The sequence below is a fragment of the Haematobia irritans genome, chromosome 2 (assembly GCF_050003625.1).
Source record: "Haematobia irritans isolate KBUSLIRL chromosome 2, ASM5000362v1, whole genome shotgun sequence".
NCBI classification, from domain to species: domain Eukaryota; kingdom Metazoa; phylum Arthropoda; class Insecta; order Diptera; family Muscidae; genus Haematobia; species Haematobia irritans.
This window is the reverse complement of record NC_134398.1, coordinates 217,299,887-217,323,271: the sequence shown is the minus strand read 5'-3', so window position 1 is coordinate 217,323,271 and position 23,385 is coordinate 217,299,887. Positions and strand designations below refer to the sequence as shown.

At 33.5% G+C, this 23,385-nt stretch overlaps 3 protein-coding genes across 3 annotated transcripts in view; all 3 read right to left on the bottom strand.

Annotated features, from left to right (window-relative positions):
• Positions 1-350: 350 nt before the first annotated feature.
• LOC142225278 (methyltransferase HEMK2-like) lies at positions 351-1,621 on the bottom strand. Its single transcript, XM_075295053.1, has 2 exons — positions 1,133-1,621; positions 351-1,082 (listed from the first exon to the last, which is right to left on the bottom strand). The coding sequence occupies exons 1-2, from the start codon at positions 1,538-1,540 to the stop codon at positions 408-410; spliced, it is 1,083 nt and encodes a 360-aa protein (XP_075151168.1). The 5' UTR covers positions 1,541-1,621; the 3' UTR covers positions 351-407.
• A 10,416-nt stretch (positions 1,622-12,037) lies between these two features.
• Positions 12,038-16,683, bottom strand: Bacc (nuclear regulator Bacchus). Its single transcript, XM_075297417.1, has 3 exons — positions 15,883-16,683; positions 12,824-13,007; positions 12,038-12,733 (listed from the first exon to the last, which is right to left on the bottom strand). Exons 1-3 carry the CDS (start codon positions 16,087-16,089, stop codon positions 12,687-12,689), a joined length of 438 nt encoding a protein of 145 aa, XP_075153532.1. The 5' UTR covers positions 16,090-16,683; the 3' UTR covers positions 12,038-12,686.
• Psf2 (DNA replication complex GINS protein PSF2-like protein) overlaps positions 12,920-23,385 on the bottom strand; it is a 52,626-nt gene continuing 42,160 nt past the window's right edge. The window contains exon 4 of the mRNA XM_075297416.1: positions 12,920-13,007. The gene's annotated coding sequence lies outside the window, so the exon portion shown is untranslated. The remainder of the gene's footprint in view (positions 13,008-23,385) is intronic.

Here is a 23,385-nt window from a genome sequence, read left to right as displayed (position 1 = left end):
ATTGCGTAGGTGGCAATTTTCGTAACGTAAAAAAAGTAAATAGTCAGCTGAAAAGCATTCACTGCCTACTGAAATAGCAGGCAGAATCAGTTATTTTTTTTAAGCTCGAACACCCTAACAAACAAATAAGTTATTCTAGGGGCTACCGTAAAACATGACAATATTTTCCTAAATATGTATCTAAATATTTATGAAATTAAGGCATAGCAGAAAACAAAATGTTTGCTGGTCGCTTATAGAAGTTTTTGAGAATATTAAAGTGTAGGAATATATAAAAACCTTTTTTTTTTTGTAATTTTTACAATTTCTTGTTCGCAAAACCCTAATGTAAGAAAATATAATCAAATGTCTACAATTTAATTCATATTGTTTATTTATTTTTTAAGTATATAGAATGTAATTGAATGCTATGAATTACAGCGTTTTATTTTTAAAATATATAAATATTCGCCTGGTATACGCCTCTCCATAAATTTCGTACCTTCGAAACCCAGTTCGGACAATGTCTCTATAATCTCATCGGGCTTATTTTCACGGAGCAAAAGCAAGTAGAATACACCTTTCGGCGATAGTAGCTCATTCAAATTTGGTAGCAATTTGTCGATTATACGTCTTCCATTTTCTCCTCCTGCCCATGAATGTACCAGATTGGCATTAGTACAATCACCAAATGGTGCAGAGGAATTGACCTCGCCATCATTTGTCACCACATAAGGAGGATTGAAAATTAATAAATCAACTATATTTGGTTTGAAGGCATCCACTAAATTCCCTTTGATACATTCCACTTGTGCTTCGTTTCTGTTTGCGGTTCTTTTCGTTACTTGGCATGCTACCCGATTTATATCACATGCCATACAAAAGCTATTTGAAAGCCGTTTCGACAAGGCAGTAATTATAATACCACTTCCAGGGCCTATTTCTAAACACACAATTGGCTTCAATTCATTTTCAATGAAAGCCAGGTCCGACTCTAAAGCGTCCAATAGTAGAAACGAATCCTCGGCTGGCTCATAAACATTTTCATAATCCTGAGTAGTTAAATGATCGATATGTGGTGTCTCCATTATACTTGTCTTATATTATTGCTTTTTCTATTTGGCTTAAATCTCCTAGAGATTTCACACTTTTACGAAATATTTGTACTAATTGCAGAGTCGAGGAGTGCTTGCCTTCTTCGTTGTTCCTTCTCTATTAATTTATGAAGGCCTAGCAACCTTTCTTGAGTGGTCGTTAGGATATTTGCAATGACTGTAACCTTATGTTTTACGTTAATTAACTCCTTCACCTTATCAGAAAATTCAGGTATATTATGCTGTGCTTTTTCTATGTCCCTTAACTGCAAAGACAGAATATCCAATTGGGTTTTCAGCTCCTTCTGTGCTTCTCTGGTGCCCTGAATACGTTCGTCTAACTTTTCGACCACGGGTTTGAACAGGTTCAGTATTCCCTCCGCAAGTATATCTCTGGTTTGATTGGTGCAAAAATTTTCTGTATTTTCGTCCAAAGATGTGACAGTGCTATCGGAATCTTTGTCCATCGTCGTTGGAATGAATAAGTAAGCGAGATTTGTTTCACAAATTTTCAATTCTTTTTTGTTGGTGTTATCATATGTTTGACGAGATGATTACACATCAGAGACGTCTTGTAAACGTATCGTGACGTATCAGCTGTTTAATGCGCTTTATGCGCTTTACAGACTATCAGTTATTCCGGACGACAGTGCTCGTGTCGAACATATCCCATATATTGTGCACATTATAAGTTAAGTCCGAAGGCATAATCGATACTGCTGCATGTTTATGGGATCGATAACATATTTACCGATTATTTAGTCATCGCCGACAAGTCGTATCGATCCGACACACTATAAGATTCTTTACAAACACCGACATTCCGTCCGGAATAACTGATAGTCTGTAAAGCGCATTACAGACTATCAGTTATTCCGGACGACAGTGCTCGTGTCGAACATATCCCATATATTGTGCACATTATAAGTTAAGTCAGAAGGCATAATCGATACTGCTGAATGTTTATGGGATCGATAACACATTTACCAATTATTTAGTCATCGCCGACAAGTCGTATCAATCCGACACACTGTAAGATTCTTTACAAACACCGACATTCCGTCCGGAATAACTGATAATCTGTAAAGCGCATAATACACCCATAAGAGTGCAAATATAACCATAGCGATAGGCGAACACTTGTTTACGTGTATTTCTTATGGGATGCTCAATATCCGCGATGGAATGCCGTGATAAAAAAGATTGGGAGATATATACAAAAAAAATTATGACAGAATGAATGTAGGAGACTTTTTCGAAAAAATTAGTCAAAATTCTGTATATTTTTTTTTTTTTTGAAACTCTAAATTGTGGTGTTTACAACTTTTAATCTAAAGCACATAGGTACACAATTTTTTCTTCCTACATTCGAAGAATCAAGGATTGGCCCAACAACGGAGCCTGTAGGTTCAAAATACTGACCCCACTTTGTTAAAATTCTGCGGCCCTTATCTCGCAAATTATAAAATATACCCCCGAGGTGACCAACTTTCAACGCCTACAGGTCAGCCCGTGGACCTACGTGGACACTAAATTAAAAGTACAAAAATCTGTGTGAAGACGATTATATTTTTATAAAGTCTTGTGAAATAATGAATGGAAAAGATCTAAGGAATTGATTGTGAACCATTTTATATTTATAATTTAGTTAATTTAAAAAAGTAACCGTGAAAAAAGCTGGTTTTCAGCTTGAAAACTGAACATAGTACTCAGCTAAAAGTGTTAGAATTATTTCCAAAAAAGCGATTGGAACACATTAAAAATAGTTGTCAATAGGCGCGTTTTCTTTTAGTGTGTAAATATAGCCATAGTAATGGGTGGTAGGCGAAACAATTTTTCCGACGATAAATAAAATAAGCTTGTCGGCAAAAATTTCCTCTTATCTTGTTTTCGCGAGTTTTTGATGATCAATATATCACGATTTTTCAATATTTACTATAGAAGTTGAGTAAAAACATGTAATAACTTGTTTTTGTTGGGTTATTTGAAGATAAAAAATGTCCACGTGGCCAGGCAATAACAAAGCCTTGTGGTGAATTTAAAAAAAAATTGATAAACAATGGTAACACCGTTCCGTTTTCCGCCAAGGAATTAGAATAGATCACGCTATTCCGTGGCGTATTTTGGGCATCCTTTCTTCATTCTTTATCGAAATTAACTTCCAAGGCACAAGTTCTAAAGCAATGCAAAGGATCTGAAAAGGAAGTACTTCCTTCCTATGACAGGCCCATGTAAATTTCATTGCAAGTTCGCACTACTTCCGGATCACAAGATGGGAATTGAAAGTACTTTTTTAGAAGCTATTTTTTATCATTAAAAACACTCGGGACAAGAAGAAGAGGAAATTTTTGCCGTATTTGTCGTCGCGGAAAAAGTGTTTCGCCTATCGCTATTTACACACACAATGAGAGTGTTGAAGATGAGAAACTGGCTGCTGAGAACATCAAACCATTGACGGCGCTGGGACCCTTCTGTCGTTTACGCGTTTGGTTCGACGGTGAACGGACGGTGACAAACTGAATCGGAAACGTTCTCAAAAAATCAAAACGGAATGTTCACGATTTCATGAGCGGCATTCGTTTTTCTTTGGCCATGAAAAGTATTAAATAATCTGTAGAAGTTGTTGTGGCAACTCCGCTGGTGGTGCAATGTGCTAAGGCGACTGTTACTGTGGCGGAAATCTGTTTTTTTTTTTAATTTTATTTATAAATTCGTAATCATTACGTTTTCAGATCATGAACGCTGGTTGTTGATAACGCATAGCGTGATTTAAAAGTTTTCAGATTGGTACCGCCTGTTCTCCGTTGGACACCAACTGTGTGTTGATTCACTTTCATGAACGGATCGTTTTGATATGAGCACGCCATTTATGATTTTTTTATATGAGTGTAGAGCCGTGTGTTTTTAATAAAAATGTGTTAAACCAAATTTGCTTTGTGTTCTGCAATTCGTTGGTGCAGTAGATTGTTATCACACAAATAATTTTTTAAAAAAATCCCAAAATCCTTCTGGATCGCGAAAAAATCCCGAAATCTGAAGTTATAAATGAAATCTGACGTTATAATACTATATACAGAATGATATCTCTAATAATCACTTCTTTATTCTAAGTTGTGCAAATCATTGGACTTGTTCATGTTCAAAATATAGTAAAAACGACTAGCCTCAATGAGGTAAATAAGCATATAAAGGGTGTTTTTCTAAGAACTTTCTGATTTGAAATTCAAATAAAACACATGTGCATAATTACCTCAACTGGGGAATTATCCCATGCTATGAAAGAAATTGTATACATATTGATCCCAAAAATATACTATTTGGTACTTTATGGTACAAATGATAGAATTTTATATTTCGTCCCTGATAAGGATGGCTAAACAGTATACCCCGCTTATTTACCCCGACTGTAAAATAGCTTAATTAATTGCCGAATTTCTTTTAAAACAAAAAAACAAATAAACGCGGTTATTTATTTCCTTTAACCCTTTCGACCCCGAATTTTTATAGGTATCGCTAAATTTTTTTTTTCTTTTAATCATGTTGAAGTCATTTAAGAAGCGTCTAGCCAAAATTTCGGGTCGCCACGCCCATTCGTTTAGGCGGTAGAGAATGTTGCCTGTGGGCAACTTTGGGCAATTGTGACTACAAACTATTTTGTTTTGTAATGATAGACGTATTACATTTTATTGGATTTTTATTAAGTTTTTTGTTATTTTACAGTAAATATATACTTAGATGCGCGCGTGAGTGGAATTTCAATCACACTCAAACACATTCACGAAGAAATATTTGTACTCACGCACGCCATGTGGGTAGGAATTCACGGTCACGAAATGAAAAGTCATACTCGCACACGCTCACACATGAACAATGTTTATGTCTCACGCTTTCGCACGATTCACGACAATTTTCGTAAGTCACGAATATTTTCGGAACACGACAATTTTCGTGGCTCAGTAAAATTCTGGTAATTAACGAAATTTCTCGTGACTCACGCTATTGAAATCTTAAGCGTGATAAGTATGTAAAGGTGATTAAAATCAGTGAGCTTGAATTTAATCGTGAACGTGATTTTGTTCGTGATTGTGACTTTTTGTGTCTGTTTTACCGTGAGTGCGAATTTTATCGTGAATATGAATTTTATTGTTCACGTGAATTTTATCTTGAACGTGAGTTGGATCGTGAGCGTGGGTTGGATCGTGAAAGTAAATTTTTATCGAAAGCGTGATTTCGGAGAAAGTTTACTCACTCACAATCACGAACACAATTTGATTTTTACTCACGCGCCACACATTTTTCTTTAATCCCATTCACGCACATTCACGAGGTTTCGTTTAAATTTCATTCACGAGATTTCGTTTAAATTTCATTCACGGCTTCGCGTGAATCACGCGTGACTCACGAAAATGTTTTTTTTTGTCAATTTAACTGGCGGTGTGAAAAACCAAAGTATTATAAAGCGTCAATATTCGTGCTAATCCACTAGTATGTTACCAAGAAGTGGCTTCCTCCCTTTTTACGATTCCTTCCCAATTCCCCACTGCACTGCAGATATGTTTACCACATCATCGCCGCATTTCTCGTCACTGGGACATCCCAATTGAAGTTCAAAATTTTTTCAAAATCATTGTTTTTCAAACATTTTTTCTCCAGGTCTTATGTTCAAAAATATGTAATTTTACTACCACAACTGCCCAAAGTTGCCCACAGGCAACTTTTCAATTTTAAAAATTGCCCATCTGTTGTTTTTTTGCAATTCTAAGATTTGACTTCCAGAAATATTTTATTTGACATGTACTACAATAGATTTAATAAAAACTTTCAACATTTTAGTTGTAATTTTTGAAAAAAGTCACATGTATAAAAACCACTTTTTAAATTCGCAAATATGTTTTTCTTGAGGTACGTGCGTATTAATGAAAAAATTTTTTGCTAATTGACAACCAAATTAGCTGATTTTTCATTCAACTTGAAGAAACACTTGTAGCTTTCGATACCGTTACAGTTTGATGAACAAAAACAAAAACAACGCTGACAGTGAGTCTCAAAACACAAAAAGTTGCCCACCGGCAACTTTAGGGTCGAAAGGGTTAATCATCCATCTCGGTTAAATGGTCAACAAATTTTCGGTCCACAATAGAATGTCCATACACGCTCACAAAAAATCGCTTCTGTAACATATACTCCCAAACATATTTTGCTTCAAGCATATACATTTTTGGCTATTGCCCAAACATTTATATGTTTGATCTCTTCCAATATATAATATGTTTGAAAGCATATTGGTCTAAACAATATATGTTTGGGTAGTCAATTTCCAAACATTTTGTATTTTTGCATCCAAATTCAATAATGTTGTTTTCCAAAAAACAATATGTTATTATGTGAACATATAATATGTTTGGAAGCATTTTGCACCCAAAAATATTATATGCTTAAAAAAAATTCTCCCAAACAATATTGTGCTCAAAATTTTATTTATTTATTTATATATTTACAATCATAATGAATTATGGTAATATAGGTGCTAACAACATAGGTTTTCGACCTGAATGCTCAAAATTTTGTTTCTGCCCAATTGTATATTCCCCCACATCTTTCTCACTTCCACGAGATTTTTTAGTTCTTAGCACCTTTTTCTGTAATACAAACATTGTAGAAGAAATTATTCAATTGTATGATTTTTTTTATTTTAATTTTACCTTTTGCCGGACGGGGATTCGAGCAGCGGACCACACAGTTTGTAAGGATCAAAGAAGTAGCTGATCAATTGCCCAAGGAAAAATAAAATGTTAATTTTGTAATAACAAGCAACAACCACCAACTTAATTCAATATCGCTCCCTGTTAAATAGCGCTCCAAGCTACTAAACACATATATGTTTATAGGCTATTTCTAAATTAATATATGTTTGCATCCAAGCATATTATATTTAAAAACATTTTATGTCCCAAACATAATATGTTCTAACATATTAACATATATGTCCCAAACATGTTATGCTAGTTTATGAACATTATATGCTTGCACTCAATAATATTGTGTTTAAAAATTTGTGTTCCAAACATATAATGTTTATAGCCAAACATATGAAAAACAGTCTTTCTCAACCGTGTAGATTTTCTTTGGTATAATTGCCATTTTATATGTAAAATTTGGACAATTTTTATGTGGTTATTATTTGTACAAAAAATGTAAGAAATACAATGAACTCCAAATAAATTTGTATAGCATTTATTTTCTTTGTTACTTTATTCTTTACATTTAAAAATACTTTTTCCTCTAGTCTCCTTTGCTTTGCTTCTGAGCATACAAAACATTATTTTAACATTTAATAAAAGATCTTCTCAATCTAAATATTTTCAATAAATAATTTTTCTTATGCAAAAAAAAAACAAATATGTTTTCTTCATTGGTGACCCGCGAGAATTTGAGAACAAAGTCTGAAAAATGTACGAAAATTCAATAATTTCACGAGTTGCTATAAAAGTTCCGCCGTTTTGGAAGGCGAATCCAAAATTATGGTTTAGCCATATGGAGAGTTAATTTATTAATCCTTAAATGCACTAGAACGCCGATTCCCCTCCCCCTCCCCCCAAAAAGATATAGCACATTTTTTAAGTTTTTTTTTTAATATACAGTGCGCATTAAACTAAGTTTGTGTTTACAAATAAAAATTGTGGCAGAACATAGGGAATGGAGATATTTTTACACTATACCAATTTTTTTACAAATATTCCTTTTATTTCTGCAAAAAATTAATTATTCTCCAAATTGTAGGCTTTTGAATTTTTGGGCAAAATTTAATTTCAAATTTCTTTCAATTTTGGTTTTAGTTTACACAGCAGTACTATAAACTGCGTTATGATGTTTTAAATGCAACAAACTTTCGTAGAATTCGGTAAAAATTTCAAGACGTAAGAGATTTTTCTGGTTGTATCTTAAAAGATACAGTGCGCATTTAAGGGTTAACGCTGAAATTTCTCAAGATTCCACGAAATACCATAGGCTGGTTTGATCGATAGAAAATAACATCATGAATGCGGTACGCAACTTTATCGAGAATCCTCCAGAGCGAGATTTGTACAATTCCCTGAAAAACGCTCGGCTTGCTGTGTTTCAAGATTCAGAAGAAAAACGTCTGCAGAAGCTTATGGAAAATGTGGATTTGTCCGATAGAAAGCCTTCAGCGATTCTGCGCGACATGCACCAACTATCATCTAGAATGGTATCCGTAGAAATTCTACGATTTTTATGGTTCCAAAGGTTGCCCGTAACGATAAAAGCTGTTTTTTCGTGAGTACTGACAATATGGATAAACTAGCGGTAATGGCAGATAAAACAAACGACCATCTCGGAAATGCATCGATAAGTCAAGTAAGTAAATCTGACCCAGGATCAAGATTAGATAACCCATCCGTGTGTACTGACAACTTGGATAAACTAGCGGTCATGGCAGATAAAACAAACGACCATCTCTGAAATGCAGCGATCAATCAAGTAAGTAAATCTGACCCAGGATCAAGATTAGATAACCTTGAAAATTAATGAAATAATACGAAAAGTTGACGTGCTACGAACAACACAACACAACGTAATCGTGATACATCCAAAAAAACGTAGAGAAAGTAAAACTCGGTCCCATTTTGAAACAAATGATGGACGAAAGTATCGGTATAAATGACACTGTCATAGATTTTGCATCCTTTATCCCACGCAACTTATGAATTAACAATAACTTTGGAATCACACTATTATTTGGGCGAAAATACAATGAGGGGAAAAGTAGTGTAACACCAAGGCAACATATTTTTTGCGAAACGAAAACGCACTTTTTTAAAAAATAGTTTACATGCCATTTTGTGAGATCGTCACGTGCTGGTAAACGAGAGACTTTATTAGCTTTTCACTAGGGCAGTCATTCGGGATTGATTTGTATAAACCTCGGGATTCGGAATTTCAAAATTTTGAATCCCGAGATTTTATGGATATCTCGAAATTTCCGGAATTCTTAAAATATTCTGAGTAATAACAATCTGCATGATCAAAAAATTGTAAATTGCAAATTTGGTTTGATTCAATATTATTAACAAAAAAACGTAAAAGCAGAACATAAGAGTAAAATTTAATTTCAAATTGCTACATATGAGTAAAAAACAATTTCAAATTGCTACTCAACAAAAATTATAACACAAAAATAACTTAAAAAGCTATTTCATATTGCTTTCGTACTCAACAAAAGATTTTAAGGATTTTCTTTTATACTTCATCGTTTAGAGTAACCTCTTAAAAATATAAAGGCATCCTAAGTTTCACCGGATATACGGGATCCTATCTTATTGCAGATGAAAAACATATCTCACAGTCGACACTGGTTTAAGAGTGGTTAATACTGAATGAAGACACCAATTTATTGATAAAAAATCATAAAATGCTGCAAATTTAACAAATTTAGATTATTTGTTCGGGAACCCGAAAAATCCTGGGATTCAAAATAAAAAAATTCCGAATAACAGCCCTACTATTCACACATTGTGAAGTACATTTTCTTAATATATCAAATAATGTTTTTTACATAAAAGTGAAAATATTAATATCACTATTTGATATTAGAACTTATATTGCGTATTTCATCTTTGTAAAGCTAATTAAATATATACTAATATCGATTTGTTTTTTCTATAGTGTTTCTAAGTGCAATAAAGCAATGACGGGAGTACAGTTATATCTCTTTTTTAATTACGGAAATTCACTTGTAGGTCCTTCTCAAGGTGCACAACTATAAACGTATGAATACATACTTCCATCTATCTTTATGTGTATATACATATACCATAAATGTGTCAGAGATAGTGTCGCCATTAGTCGATGGGAAAAAGTGCGTGTAAATGCTCACCTACTGTACAATAGCCAATAAATTTATCAATTTTTCTATTCTTGTTGTTTTTGACCTTCAGCGAGGGTATAGAAGGTATGCCCATCTACAAACCCACACTCAAATGCCTTTTGCCTGACCTTCCTATTTTACATTGTAGAACATATATTTATGTGTGTCGGCCATTTTCATAATGACTGAAAACGGCCGGCCGAATACATACGTTACACGCATTTCCTTCGTTTACACATTAAACGACGACAGATGTTTCGAAAATACATGGTAGTTGTACACATAAAAATGCCCTTAATATTTTCCCACTAAGACTGTACTTCAGCATGGTTCGAAAGCCGCTTCTTACAAAAAAATCCCTTTATTTTTATCTACTGCTGCTACGCTGCTGCTGTTTTCGATGACGCTGTCATTAAAATGGCAGCAGAAATTGCAATCATACCGTTTGACGATAGAACATAAAATGAAATTGTTTATGCGAGTGTGTTGGTAGAAACACACATGTATACAAAATCATACATGCATGAATAAAATTTGAATAGACTCGTATAAAAAAAGACACCACCGCTTGTTTTATTCACCACCCGCCATTTCCTCTGATGGAGTGAGTGATGATAATGGTGATTTAATTTTATGGTGTATTGGTGAGCTAATTTTCCCTTTAGGTCATCGATATTGATTTCAATGTGTGTATGTATAAGCTTTTCCCTCAAATTATTCTCAAGTTCTCTGACATGATTAAATTGTACAAGTACGTACACTATGCTACAAACATTTTCTTTATATGACTTTCACGACCTTTAAATTTGATTTTAGCAAACTGAAAAGTATTTTGAAAGATAATGGTTTCGCGTTTTACAAAAGTCAATATTTATATTATAAATATTTACAGTGAAATCTCTCAAATTTTAACACTCTGAAAAGTGGACAATTTTCGCGAGACGTGCTATATTATCATATTAAAATTAACCTCTTATAAGTGGACACCTCGCAAATGTGGGCAAAATTCAGGCGACCGTGGGTATCCACTTCTGAGATGTTTCACTGTATTTTGTATAAATTAGGGGTTAACCTTTATTGATTATTGTTCCTTAGACTCCGGTACAAACTGGTTGAAAAATTCCTACATAATGAAACATTGGCATCGCGAGTAATGTTTGATGAGATTTGATAGAAATAAATCCTCCATAATTTATATATACGATACTATTGGAAATGTGTATACAAGAAATACTGGTCATGTGTGCAAAATTGCGTACTGATAATCAGAGTTACCTGGGTAGCGTTTTTATTTATTTTCCCAGAGAGAGGTCGCCATTAAAGAATTAATATACAGCATCTATTTATATATTTATCGTTTCATAATAATAATAATAACTCTGAATTGACTAAAAATATAGTAAAATGTATTTTAGTAAATTCCAAATTAATTTCATATTATTTATTTCCAAAAAACTGCCACAAGCACTGGGGGAAATTGTCCAGTGTCAATATACACAGATTAGGCCAACTAAGTTTTAGTAAGCACATACAAAACGTGTATACATTTCTAAAGGATATATATTAAACAATTTACGTATAACTTTAGCATTCGAAAGTATGTCGTTAATTTCAAAATTAGTTGGTTTGAATTAACCCATTCTCTGCCATTGTACTCGCTTGAGTACAAAAAATTGGCAACATTTAATCTCGCAGAACCTTATTTATAAATGAAACTAGGCAACGTTTCTATTTGTTTTTTATATTTTTTAACTGAAGTTAAGTGTAAATATATAAATGAATTATTTTTTTATTTTAAATGGTCTTGGCTTGTAATGGGTTAAAAGGAGTGTATAGGCTAAAAGTTGATTGAAGAGGATTAGTTCAATATGATTAGTTTTTTTCTTACTTGTATTGATTTTTGTTTCTGATCATTAAATGCAGCTCCGAGTCCTATCGCCCGGAAAAATATATACGTAACATAGGTCATATATGACATAACAACAACATAAAAAAGTATTAGTACACATTTTGATCCTATTCTAATACCTACAACTTTGAAGTTGTTTCCTCTTTCGATTAAAAAAATGCATAGTCCTTTTTGTGTTTTTAATTTTGTTTTATTTAAATACTTTTTGTTTGTATTTTTTCTTCTTTTTTATAGCTACAGATATAACGTCTAATGCTTAATTAATGGTTTTGTGTTTACTTTTTGTATTTTTTTCTTTTTTATAATTGTTTATGTTTAAATTATACATACTTTTTAAATAATATATAAAAAAAGACGACTTAAAAATATATATATAGAGCGAAAAAGAGAAAATCTTTTTATGATTTCTGCCTTTCTTTTGTCAAATAAACATTATTTTCTTTGTAAAAAAAACAGGGTGAAACACATTCATACACTTTACAAATTAAATAAGAAATAAAAAAATATTTCTTAACGTAAAATTGTCGTTGGTGTACAATAGAAACTGACCAATACTATTTCGATCTTTTAGTCGAAATTGTAACTCAAATGTTATTTTGTTTATTTGTTTTTGTTTTAACCTTTGAATTGGAAGTTCGTTAAAAAACCTCAAAAGAAATGCATTTGGCAGTTTATACAATACAGCAACGATAATATTGTATATATTGTTTAAAATTTTTGTTTCTTTGTTTATTCTCTTAGTGTGTTTTCGGTTTTGTTGTTGAATTTCTTCTTTTGTTTGCAATAAATTTAAGTGTTTTTGACTACTACATTAACATTACGCTTGATCATCAGAACCCGAACCATCATCATTTTCATCATCGTCTGAAAAAGAGAAAAACAAGAATATTTTGTTAGAAATTGTTGATGGAATTCTGCTCAGAATAAAAATTCTTTATGATTGCGAAAACTTACCTTCGCATTCTATATCGTCTTCTTCACCATCGTATTGGATATCATATTCATCACTTCCGATATCACTGTCTCCTTCATTGCCTTCTTCTTCATCTATGACTTCCTCTTCGTCTATGGCATCTTCATCATCTGAATCATCTACAGGCTTATCTTTTTTGGCTTTCTTAGAATCTGAATTTTTAGCCTATAAAAATATTAGTAATTTTGCAAATTAATAGTATTCTCTTAATATAAAATACGTGTATCTAATTATTCTCTAGTAAATTCAATCATGAGAGAGAGAGAGGGATTAGAGGGGACCGTATAAAATGTTAGCAGTCTCTAATACTGTTTACACAAAAACTGTACTTCCATTGACAGTTGAAAGATTAACAACGATACACTCTGTCATTAACAGCAGCAGTCATTATAACATTCTCGAACACACACTCACACATAATAGCCTGTCTGTTAATGCCTGTGAAAATATTAAGGGTGATTTAACGGGTGGAAGCGAATGCACTATCATCTGACTATTTTGTATTGCTTCTCTGTTCGACAATATTCATTCATTTGAAAACGAGGTAACATACATAGATTGCAAATTTCACAAAAGGCATAAGAAGAAAATATGATAACAAAACACAAAGAAACAAATTGAAAAAGGAAATGAAAAATAGCACAAGAGAGAAATGTCATTACAAGTATATAGGGCGACGTTGCAGACACCGGTTTTATATATAGAATCTATATATAAAGTATGACGTTGACGAAGGCATCAACTTCTCTATTGCACATTGTACGGTCTGTCGTCGCCGGCAGCAGAATTTGGTGTTATCACTATATTGTGAGCATGTGTTGTGTTATTGCAACAAAAAACAAAAAATGGGCAAAGACAATTTGAAATTGGGAGAGCGATTTAATTCAAGAGAGTTATAATCGACAGATATGAGGCACAAATTGTACTGCCTTTTCCTGAAATTTTGGTTTGTTATGATTGACACTAAATTTCTACACCAGGATCACTTGAGAAAAAGAGTTTACACAAAGTAAATACAAAATATATTTACGAAATATTGCATTTAAAAATAATAAAATGCAAAATAATCAGAAGCCAAACTAGCATATTAATAACATTTAATGTTTTTAATTGAGGAATAATTTTAATATAAGACGTTTATCCAAATTGGTTTTCTGATAATGAAGCAATCAACTTTACATGAAATTGCAACAATTTTTTTTTCTTTTTATAAGAATTTAATCTATAATATGTATCAATAATGTTAATTATTATATATATAGTTTGCTTGGCAATATTATCGGAAAAATCCCATAATTAATTATGTACCAAAAACGTACAGTTATAGCCACTTTGAAAAATAAGTGAGAGAGAACCATATTTTTTCTTGTAAATGAAATACAAACAAACACATGGTTTTCTTTCACCTTATATTGCTCTCGATTTTGTTGGTGTCTCTCTAAAACACAACTGTTGTTTTGCTGTGATTGTTGTTCACACAAACACATAGCCAGCGACTAACCAACAATAGGCGCAATCACATATTTGAAATCGCCAAGAGGGAATTTAAGGAAATTACTAATTCAGTTTTTCAAGTTTTGTTTTGGACCCATGTGTACTATGCCGTAGGTGTTTGTGTGTTTTCCTATGTATGCGATATACGATGAGATATTATATGAAAACAAACAAGTGAATAAAACTAGCAAACACAAGAGGAAAATAACCTCAGCGTCTTATGCTGTATTCACCTATTTTACTGCTAGAGACTGTACGCAGTGTCGGAGTTGAAAGCTTTATTAGCGATTCATTGTATATATATAAATCGCTTTGTAATTCATTATTATATGTAGTTCGATAATTCCTTATTTAAGGTAGCCTATATTTATACGAACTTTGTTTATAATTGTAAAGTATTAACAGTTGATTTAGAGCAATGATGTCTGTTTGGATAGGAATCTTACATATTAATCTACACGTGTTAACGACCTACAGCATTCACAGATATTCTACCACATTCAAGTTAGGCCTGTATGGTAGACCAATTAAATTTGGGGAAAGGAATAATAAACTTATTATAAATAGCAAGACAAGTTGAATAAGAAAACAGAATAGAAATATTAATATGTAATAATCTCGACAGACAGACTAACTAACCAACCGGCCGGTGCGATTCCATTTCTTCTACAATTTTTCAATGTATTTGTATTGTGCTTGAGGTTGTTCTCATTTAATGTTTTTCTGCTTTTTTGTATCTGTGTGTGTTTTTGAGAACAGTGATTGTTTTATGTATTTGACAATGATTGTTTTTATGTACATAATCAAATGCGACAGCATGTGTGTATTTTACTCATATACAAATGTAAAATATAATTTGCAATGAATGAATTTCAAACACGCTGCATCATTCGAAATATTTACACATATACAACACGAAATGCATTGAAAATACAAAGTGAATTGTGAATTTTTGAGTCATATAGACGCATTCAAACGTTCATTTAAACCTCCCACCTATCCATAGCTATTGAACGAACATTTGAAAATGTGAAGGCCTTTTAGGGTACTTTCATTTTCTAAAAAGAAATAATACGTTTGCAGGATTACATTTAAAATAAACGCTAGTATCCTAGTGGTTGATTTAGTATTTTATAGACAAAAATTATGTATTCTCAACCCATCCGCCTTTTAAGATGTTTTTAAAGGAAGCCCATACTAAGGATGGTGATGTGATATGAGAGAGTAGTAGTATGATATGAAAATGCGCGCGCTTACGACAAATATTCTGTGGGTGACTGTTCTTCTTCTTGATTGAAATCTCGTTTAAGACTACCTTCTTGCATGGTTTTTTTCTATACCTATAACATCTACACCCCAAATTCTAGAATGTTATCAGGCCACAATAGCAAGTAATTAGAATTTGTATTGATTATATTAGACTGAAACCAGCACCCCATTATATAGAAGAAACCAAAATTATACTCGTATCACTTTTATAACGTCTTGAAAATATTCACATTTGAACATTTATAAATCTATACATTGAAATACAAATACCACTTACTTCTGCAGGCCGTTTTGTTCCTTTAACTGGTTCTTTAGCGGGTGCGGCATCATCATTTGCTCCATCCTTTGACGCTGTTCCATTGTCAGCCGCCGCTGGTTTGCTATCTGCAGGTTTCTTTGATTTTAAATCATCTTTGACTGCATCGGCGGCAACTTTCTCGATGGCAACATCACCGTTATTTTGTTGTTCTGTGGCGGCAGACATGTTTGTGTTTTTATTTGTTTGGTATTTTTAATAATTTAAGTTGTTGTGTGTTTTTTTTTTTTAACTTATATAACTTTGGTTATATAAATTTAATTTGTTTAGTTTTCACTTTATAAATTGTAATTTTATTACAAAAATTTACAATTTTATTTTGAAATATTTTTAATTTTCTTTCTATTCAAAATCACTTCCTTGCACTGAGAACCGTACCCAACGAGCAACACAGACACACTGTTTCACTTTGCGCTAGCGGTGTGTATTTAAGTATTAAAATACTTATTCTTCCGAGTGTGTGCGGTTTCAGCAAGCCAAGTATTTGCCTCTCTATCCCTCTAACGTTAGCACACCACGACGGCTAGTGTTCTTCAACTGAAGCTAGTAACGTGTGGTATCTGTTAGGTAGCAGTGAGTGGCTGACTAAATGTACTCTCGAAATGTTTGCAATCTGTTTCAGCTTTTATTATGTGGCTATATGCTCATGCAAAAACAATCGTCTTCGGTTCAGAGAAAAATGCCTGCCTGCCTGACTTTTTAGGTAGAAAACAATATGTGAATGCTAGTGAAATAGAATGATTTTCAACCACCAAGAGATGTGTACCCGTTGGATGTCCGTACTCGACTGAAGGCGTCTATTTTGATGCAAACTCAATGTTGACGGTAACGAATTGCTTGAGATTTCAAAGTCTTTTAGGTTGTAGGGGTTTTGACCTCAATTCCGCTGGAACTAGTGTTCCAAATTTCTCTCAAAGGGTCTCAATTGATGCAGTAAAATCTCCTCTTTATTTTGATATAACTTTTGTCTACCTCTGATCAATTTGGAATCAGAAAATCCCCGGCCAAGTGGGGTTCTTGAGTATTCCCATACAAATTTTGCTAGGGTTCCATGAGTACAGTTGGCTCACAGATTCAAAATGATGTTTGGCGGTAAATTTGAAAATTGTATTGACGTTAAATTTACACATTCACAGAACGGCCGGCTAGCAGTCATAGAGAGAAGGTGGTTTGTTGGTCCGAATGTCTGACTGTAGGTCGGTTGGTTATACTTGTAATTGGTAAATGTTTGTCATTTTGGTGTACGACAATGACGCTGGGGCTACACATTCGTTAATCTATCTGTTCATTCTGGTTAAAATGTAGGGCTACTTTTCTATTGGGGTTCAATCGGCTGTATTTTTTGTCATTATAGTTAGATGTATTGATGAATTATTGTCCAAACTACTATAACGATTTTTGAAAATCTAAAAACATTTAAATATGCGGATTTGATTCATTCTTTCAACATTTGTATAATAATCTCTCAGCACTCTGTTGAGTATATGTTAGTTTCTCAAATTCTATCAAATGCATGCCTACAGAATATGAATCCCTATGTTGACTACCAGATGCAATGTAATATAGTGATGATAATACCGGCAAAATAATATTGCAGCAAGCTTGTATGTCGATCCATTAAGAAACATTACCACAAGAGCTTCTGTTGTCCGGTGCGCTCATTTGCGCTGTGTCATTATCTTTAATCGTATTGCTTGGTATTAGTTGAAATCGTGGTAAGCTCTCTATGAGCTTTATCGCATCGGTAACCACCAATCACAGCAATAAGCGATTAAATTAATATACCAACATATGACATTCAGTGTATTTTTGAGCTTGTAAAAACACATTATTTGTATTATAATTTTGTTTTCGTATACAGTTTCGTTCAAAAGTGAGAAAACATTTCAAGTTGCTAACACAATGACCAAGAAATAAATAAAGGGAAGATAACAGGTTTTATTGAAAAAATAAGTGCTATGAATTTAATTAACAAAATTTTTATATTGTCGTTTAAGTTATATTTGCGTGCATTGTGCTTTAAAATCGGGCACCCTTAGAAAGACAACGTACATTTCGATAGCCAATTTAAATTTATTTCAGTTCATGAAAATTGATTTTTTTATATAATTTCCTTTTCGCTTACTTTAATGACACGAATTAAAAAGTTTTATACAAATGAAATACAACAAAGGTATAAAAATTGTCGTATGCATATGATATTGTTATTATGGTGTCAGACAAAATTCTGAACACGATCTCTGAGGCTTTACAATTTCTATCCGAATGGGCAAGGAACCGAGGTTTGGTTGATAAGCCAAAGAAAACGGAGCTAGTGTCTTAGACTCCTAAACTGGCTAAAAATATAGTTGGTCTAATCAAGACCTACGTGACACTGTATGCGCGCCAAAAGCTGGTTGGGGAATGAAGGCCCGCCTCTTTCACTGGCTGTTTACAACAATTATGAGACCAGTAATGGATACCACGTAGACCATAACTAACCATCGGGAGCCACCGTGGTGCAATGGTTAGCATGCCCGCCTTGCATACACAAGGTCGTGGGTTCGATTCCTGCTACGACCGAACACCAAAAAGTTTTTCAGCGGTGGATTTTCCCACCTCAGTAATGCTGGTGACATTTCTGAGGGTTTCAAAGCTTCTCTAAGTGGTTTCACTGCAATGTGGAACGACGTTCGGACTCGGCTATAAAAAGGAGGTCCCTTGTCATTGAGCTTATCATGGAATCGGGCAGCAGTCAGTGATAAGAGAGAAGTTCACCAATGTGGTATCACAATGGACTGAATAGTCTAAGTGAGCCTGATACATCGGGCTGCCACCTAACCTAACCATCGGAATTGTATACAGAATAAACAGGTCAACTCTTATTTATATGACTGGTGCAATGAAAACAGTGGCCAACTCTGGAGGAATTGATGGGAGTCTGCCCACTGGATCGGCATGTCAGGAAAACGGCTCAGGTGATACTCATGAGACTGGGGGAAGATATGAGTACAGACTATATAGCTACTCGGCATGTATATGAGGGCAAGATGAAATCGGTTATACCAAGTATAGAGGATTGGGGAGAAAAGCTCATACATTTTGAAGATCTGAACATTCGTACAGATAGATCGGAAGTGGTTGAGGGCACTGGCAGTGGTATTTACTGCGAAGAGTTGGGGATTAGAGAGTCATATAAGATCGACAGCGGATGCAGAATTTTTCAGACGATATTCAGAAGTGATGTCAGCTTCTTCATCGACAGTCGGGTAACAATAAAGGCCTTGGATAAACCGAATATAAGGTCGATGGTATGCAACCGCTATCGTAGAGCTTAGAGCTCTCACTAAAGAGCATAATATCACTGTGCTGAATACCTGGACTTTACGGAATAATCGATAATGGGAGGGTAGATGCGCTGGCTAAATAAGGCACACGCAGCGCGAATAACATCGTTATGGATGGGGTTTCCCACTATCTTTATACATTTACAGAGTCAATGTCAAAGGCCGTTGGGAGAGAGGATTTGAGATTAATAGCCATCTTAAGAGGACATAACATCCTTGGACCCGTAGGCTACGGAACACTCCTACCATTTTCTGTCCGGCATTATGATTTAGAAGAAAAAAACTACCAGATTCATTTTTCTTTCAAGATGATGTACGTAACTGTAACGTAAAGAGTATACATGCTTTCACCAAGGCTTCCGGATGTAAGACATAGTTTATCGACTTTTTGAGAAGAAAAAAATTTATATCTCAAAAATGCGATGGAGGACATAGTTTATCGACTTTTTGAGAAGAAAAAATTTTATATCACAAAAATGCGTCTTCTAGGCTTAGCAAAATTCGCATTTTTATTAAAGGACATGAAACTTTGTCCTCACGACAATATTTTTCTAAGTGCATACTTTTTAAACCTCTTTAGCAATGGCCATCCTCGTTAATCCGTCTTTTGCAGTTGGTAAATTAGGTCAACGTGCGTTGACAACATTTTTACTGTACTTCCTGGAAAAATGCATGCAAGGTAGGTAGCTGAGAGTAAAGGACTTTAAAAATACTGTATAGGATTTATAGAAGGTGATTTTCCGTAGTAGATTTTGTTTTCAGCAAAAACAAAATATCAATATGTCCGAAATATTACAAGGATTTTAGACGCAATGTACTTTGTAGCGCAAAGATAATAGACAATTTCTTAACACTGTCATAAAACATACCCTTATTTTACTAACAGGATAATCTACATAAAACATAACCCAAACTAGGTAAATGTCTGGTAGATATGCAAAATATGTTTGTCTCTTATGAAAGGACATTTAATGATGAAAAACGCAATGAAAAACCTAGACAGTTCTAAAGATTTTCTTTGGTTCTAAAAAAATCTTAACATAAGGTTTTCTTCATCATGGTATAGCAAAGCCTCAAAGGAACGTAATAGATAAAAGAGGAATTACGTTGTTTACATTCCTGGTATTATATTTTCTAGGAAAAATTATCTTATTTGAACTTTTGGTTTCAAGGATTTTTCCATACTTTCTTATTTCAAAAATATTTCAGTGTCCAATTTCATTGAAAGATGATTGTCAAGACTGCATTTCAATGGTAACGTACGTTGTTCTCAAATTTTAACATAAAAAAGGAAATTTTCTTTGTCATTTCCTCAATTTTAAATTAATTTTTTCAAGTTATAATCATTTCTTTTCTAGAAAGTTTACGCGTGCATTCAGTATACTACAAAAGACCTTTAGCGAATAAGTTTGTTAAATACTTTCTCAAAATATTAAAATAGCTTGCGAAAGTTATTGTACCATAAAAACTTAAATCGGTTCAAAACTGTATACACAAAAGGTATTAAATCATTCGCGGGGGTACTACGGTACTAACCATGGTAAAAAAGTAATGTAGTACTGCATTTTTCCATCCCTGCTGGGGACTCTAAAAATAATCACCCGTAGAAAATAGACAACGATTTTTTATAGCCGATTTAAATTTATTTTAGCCAAATGTGAGAAATTTTTTCTTATTTTAATTATTTTTTGCTTACTGTAATGACGTGAACAAAAAATGAGAAAAAAAAAGTTTTATACAAATTAAGTACATAATTTTACTAAATATGAAAATAGTTCATATTTTCCTAAAAGGGGTGAAGTTGGCTGAAATTGAGTTCATAATTTTCTCAAATGAGTAAAATTTACTTAAATTGAGTCTGTCTAGAACTTCATATAGTGCTAAAGACATTTTAACAATTTTTGATTCAAATTTTTTTCATCCAAATTTTAAAATTGTATTAAAAACAGAGCAAAAAATATTATTTGTAATAAATTTTCTTCAACTTGACAAAACATTATTATCATGTTGCAATTACTAAAAGGGCTTGCATTACAATATAAGTAAACGAATAGACAATTTATGCGCTTAATTAAAGCTTTATTTATTTGCCTTGATAACAAACATAACTAACAACAAACATTTCCTTTCCGTGAAAAACCAAGGTTTATATAAGCCCAAGGACTTAAATCGGGAGATGAGTCTATATGGATGCTATGCCAAAAACATGCACCGATACACACCAAATTCAGAACACCTAATTGTGGTTCTGAAAAAATCTGTAGAATCTAGACCCCAACTCGGAGATCGGGTTTATAAGGGGGATATATCAAAATCTGTACCGACACAATATATTCCAAAAATCTATTTATGGTCCTAAAAAAAAACTTAAAATTTAAAATTTCAGGCAAATTTATAAAAACTATGGTTTCTAGAAACTCAAGAAGTAAAATCGTGAGATCGGTCTATATGGGGGCTATAGCAAATCATAAACCGATACACACCATATTCGGCACAACTATTTGTGGTCCTAAAATACATCTAGATTTCAAATTTCAGGCAAATAAGATAAAAACTAGAGGCCACAAGTTCAAGAAGTAAAATCGGGAGATCGGTCTTTATGGGAGATATACCAAAACATGGACCGATACAACCCATTTTCGGCACATTTATTGGTGGTCCTAAAATAAATCTAGATTTCTAATTTCATGCAAATCGGGCAGAAAATACAGTTTCTAGATGCCCAAGAAGTAAAATCGGGAACTCCGTCTATATGGGGGACTATACCAAAATATGGACCGATAGGCACCATTTTCGGCACACATATTTGTGTTCCAAATATACCTCGGCACACCTATTTGTGGTCCTAAAATACATCTAGATTTCAAATTTCAGGCAAATAAGATATAAACTAGAGGCCACAAGTTCAAGAAGTAAAATCGGGAGATCGGTCTTTATGGGAGATATACCAAAACATGGACCGATACAACCCATTTTCATAACATTTATTGGTGGTCCTAAAATAAATCTAGATTTCTAATTTCATGCAAATCGGGCAGAAAATACAGTTTCTAGATGCCCAAGAAGTAAAATCGGGAACTCCGTCTATATGGGGGACTATACCAAAATATGGACCGATAGGCACCATTTTCGGCACACATATTTGTGTTCCAAAAATACCTCTAGATTTCCAATTTCAAGCAAATCGAATAGAAAATACGGTTTCAAGAAGCCAAATAACCCAAATAGGGGGGTCGGTTTAAATGGGAGCTATATCAATACCTGGACCAATATAGCCCATCTTCGAATTTGACCTGCCTGCAAACAAAAACCGACTCTGTGCCAAATTGCAGGACAATAGCGCCATTATTGAAAGCTGTAGCGTGATAACAACAGACGGACGGAATTTCTCCCTGATCAAGAATATATATACTTTATATAGTCGGAAATCGATATTTCGATGTGTTACAAACGGAATGGCAAACTTATTATACCCCCATCATTATTCTATGGTGGTGGGTATAAAAATGTATTCATTTCAGTGTACGTATACATTTTTTATTCACCCTTTATAGGTTTATAGATTTTTTTGTTTTCAATACTTTCCATATACAAATGAGAACACGTGTCGTGTTATCACAGTTTTACTCTACACTGTTTATATGTAATGTGTGTTATACACTTTCTGTAGTAGTGGGTCGGTGGCCGCTTGACTGATTCTCCCATATCATTCATTGTTTTCTTCGTAGTAACTTGAAGTGTGGCAATTAAAATATGTCGGTGGATCTGGTCTAGTGTAGCTCAAATGATAGCAGGGAAAGGGATGTTAGTACAGTTCAGGTGCACGTTTATTTCAACTCTTCTATAGATGTTTGTATGGCTGCATACAAGCTCATAAATACATGCAGTACCTATTGTGTTGCGTTGGTTTGTTTTATTGTAAATTGTTCGGCGGATCAAAGTAATATATTCGGTATGAGCGGTTGTACGGAATTACAGCCGAATATGTTAATTTTTGTGTAGAATCTAAATTTGTAATTTTAATTTTTAAATTGTATGCACAATACATTTATTTTGATTATTTTTAGAATTATTTTTATATATATTTTATTTTAACACTGAAATAAATTAATATTTTATTCTGTAGGTATGTAATACG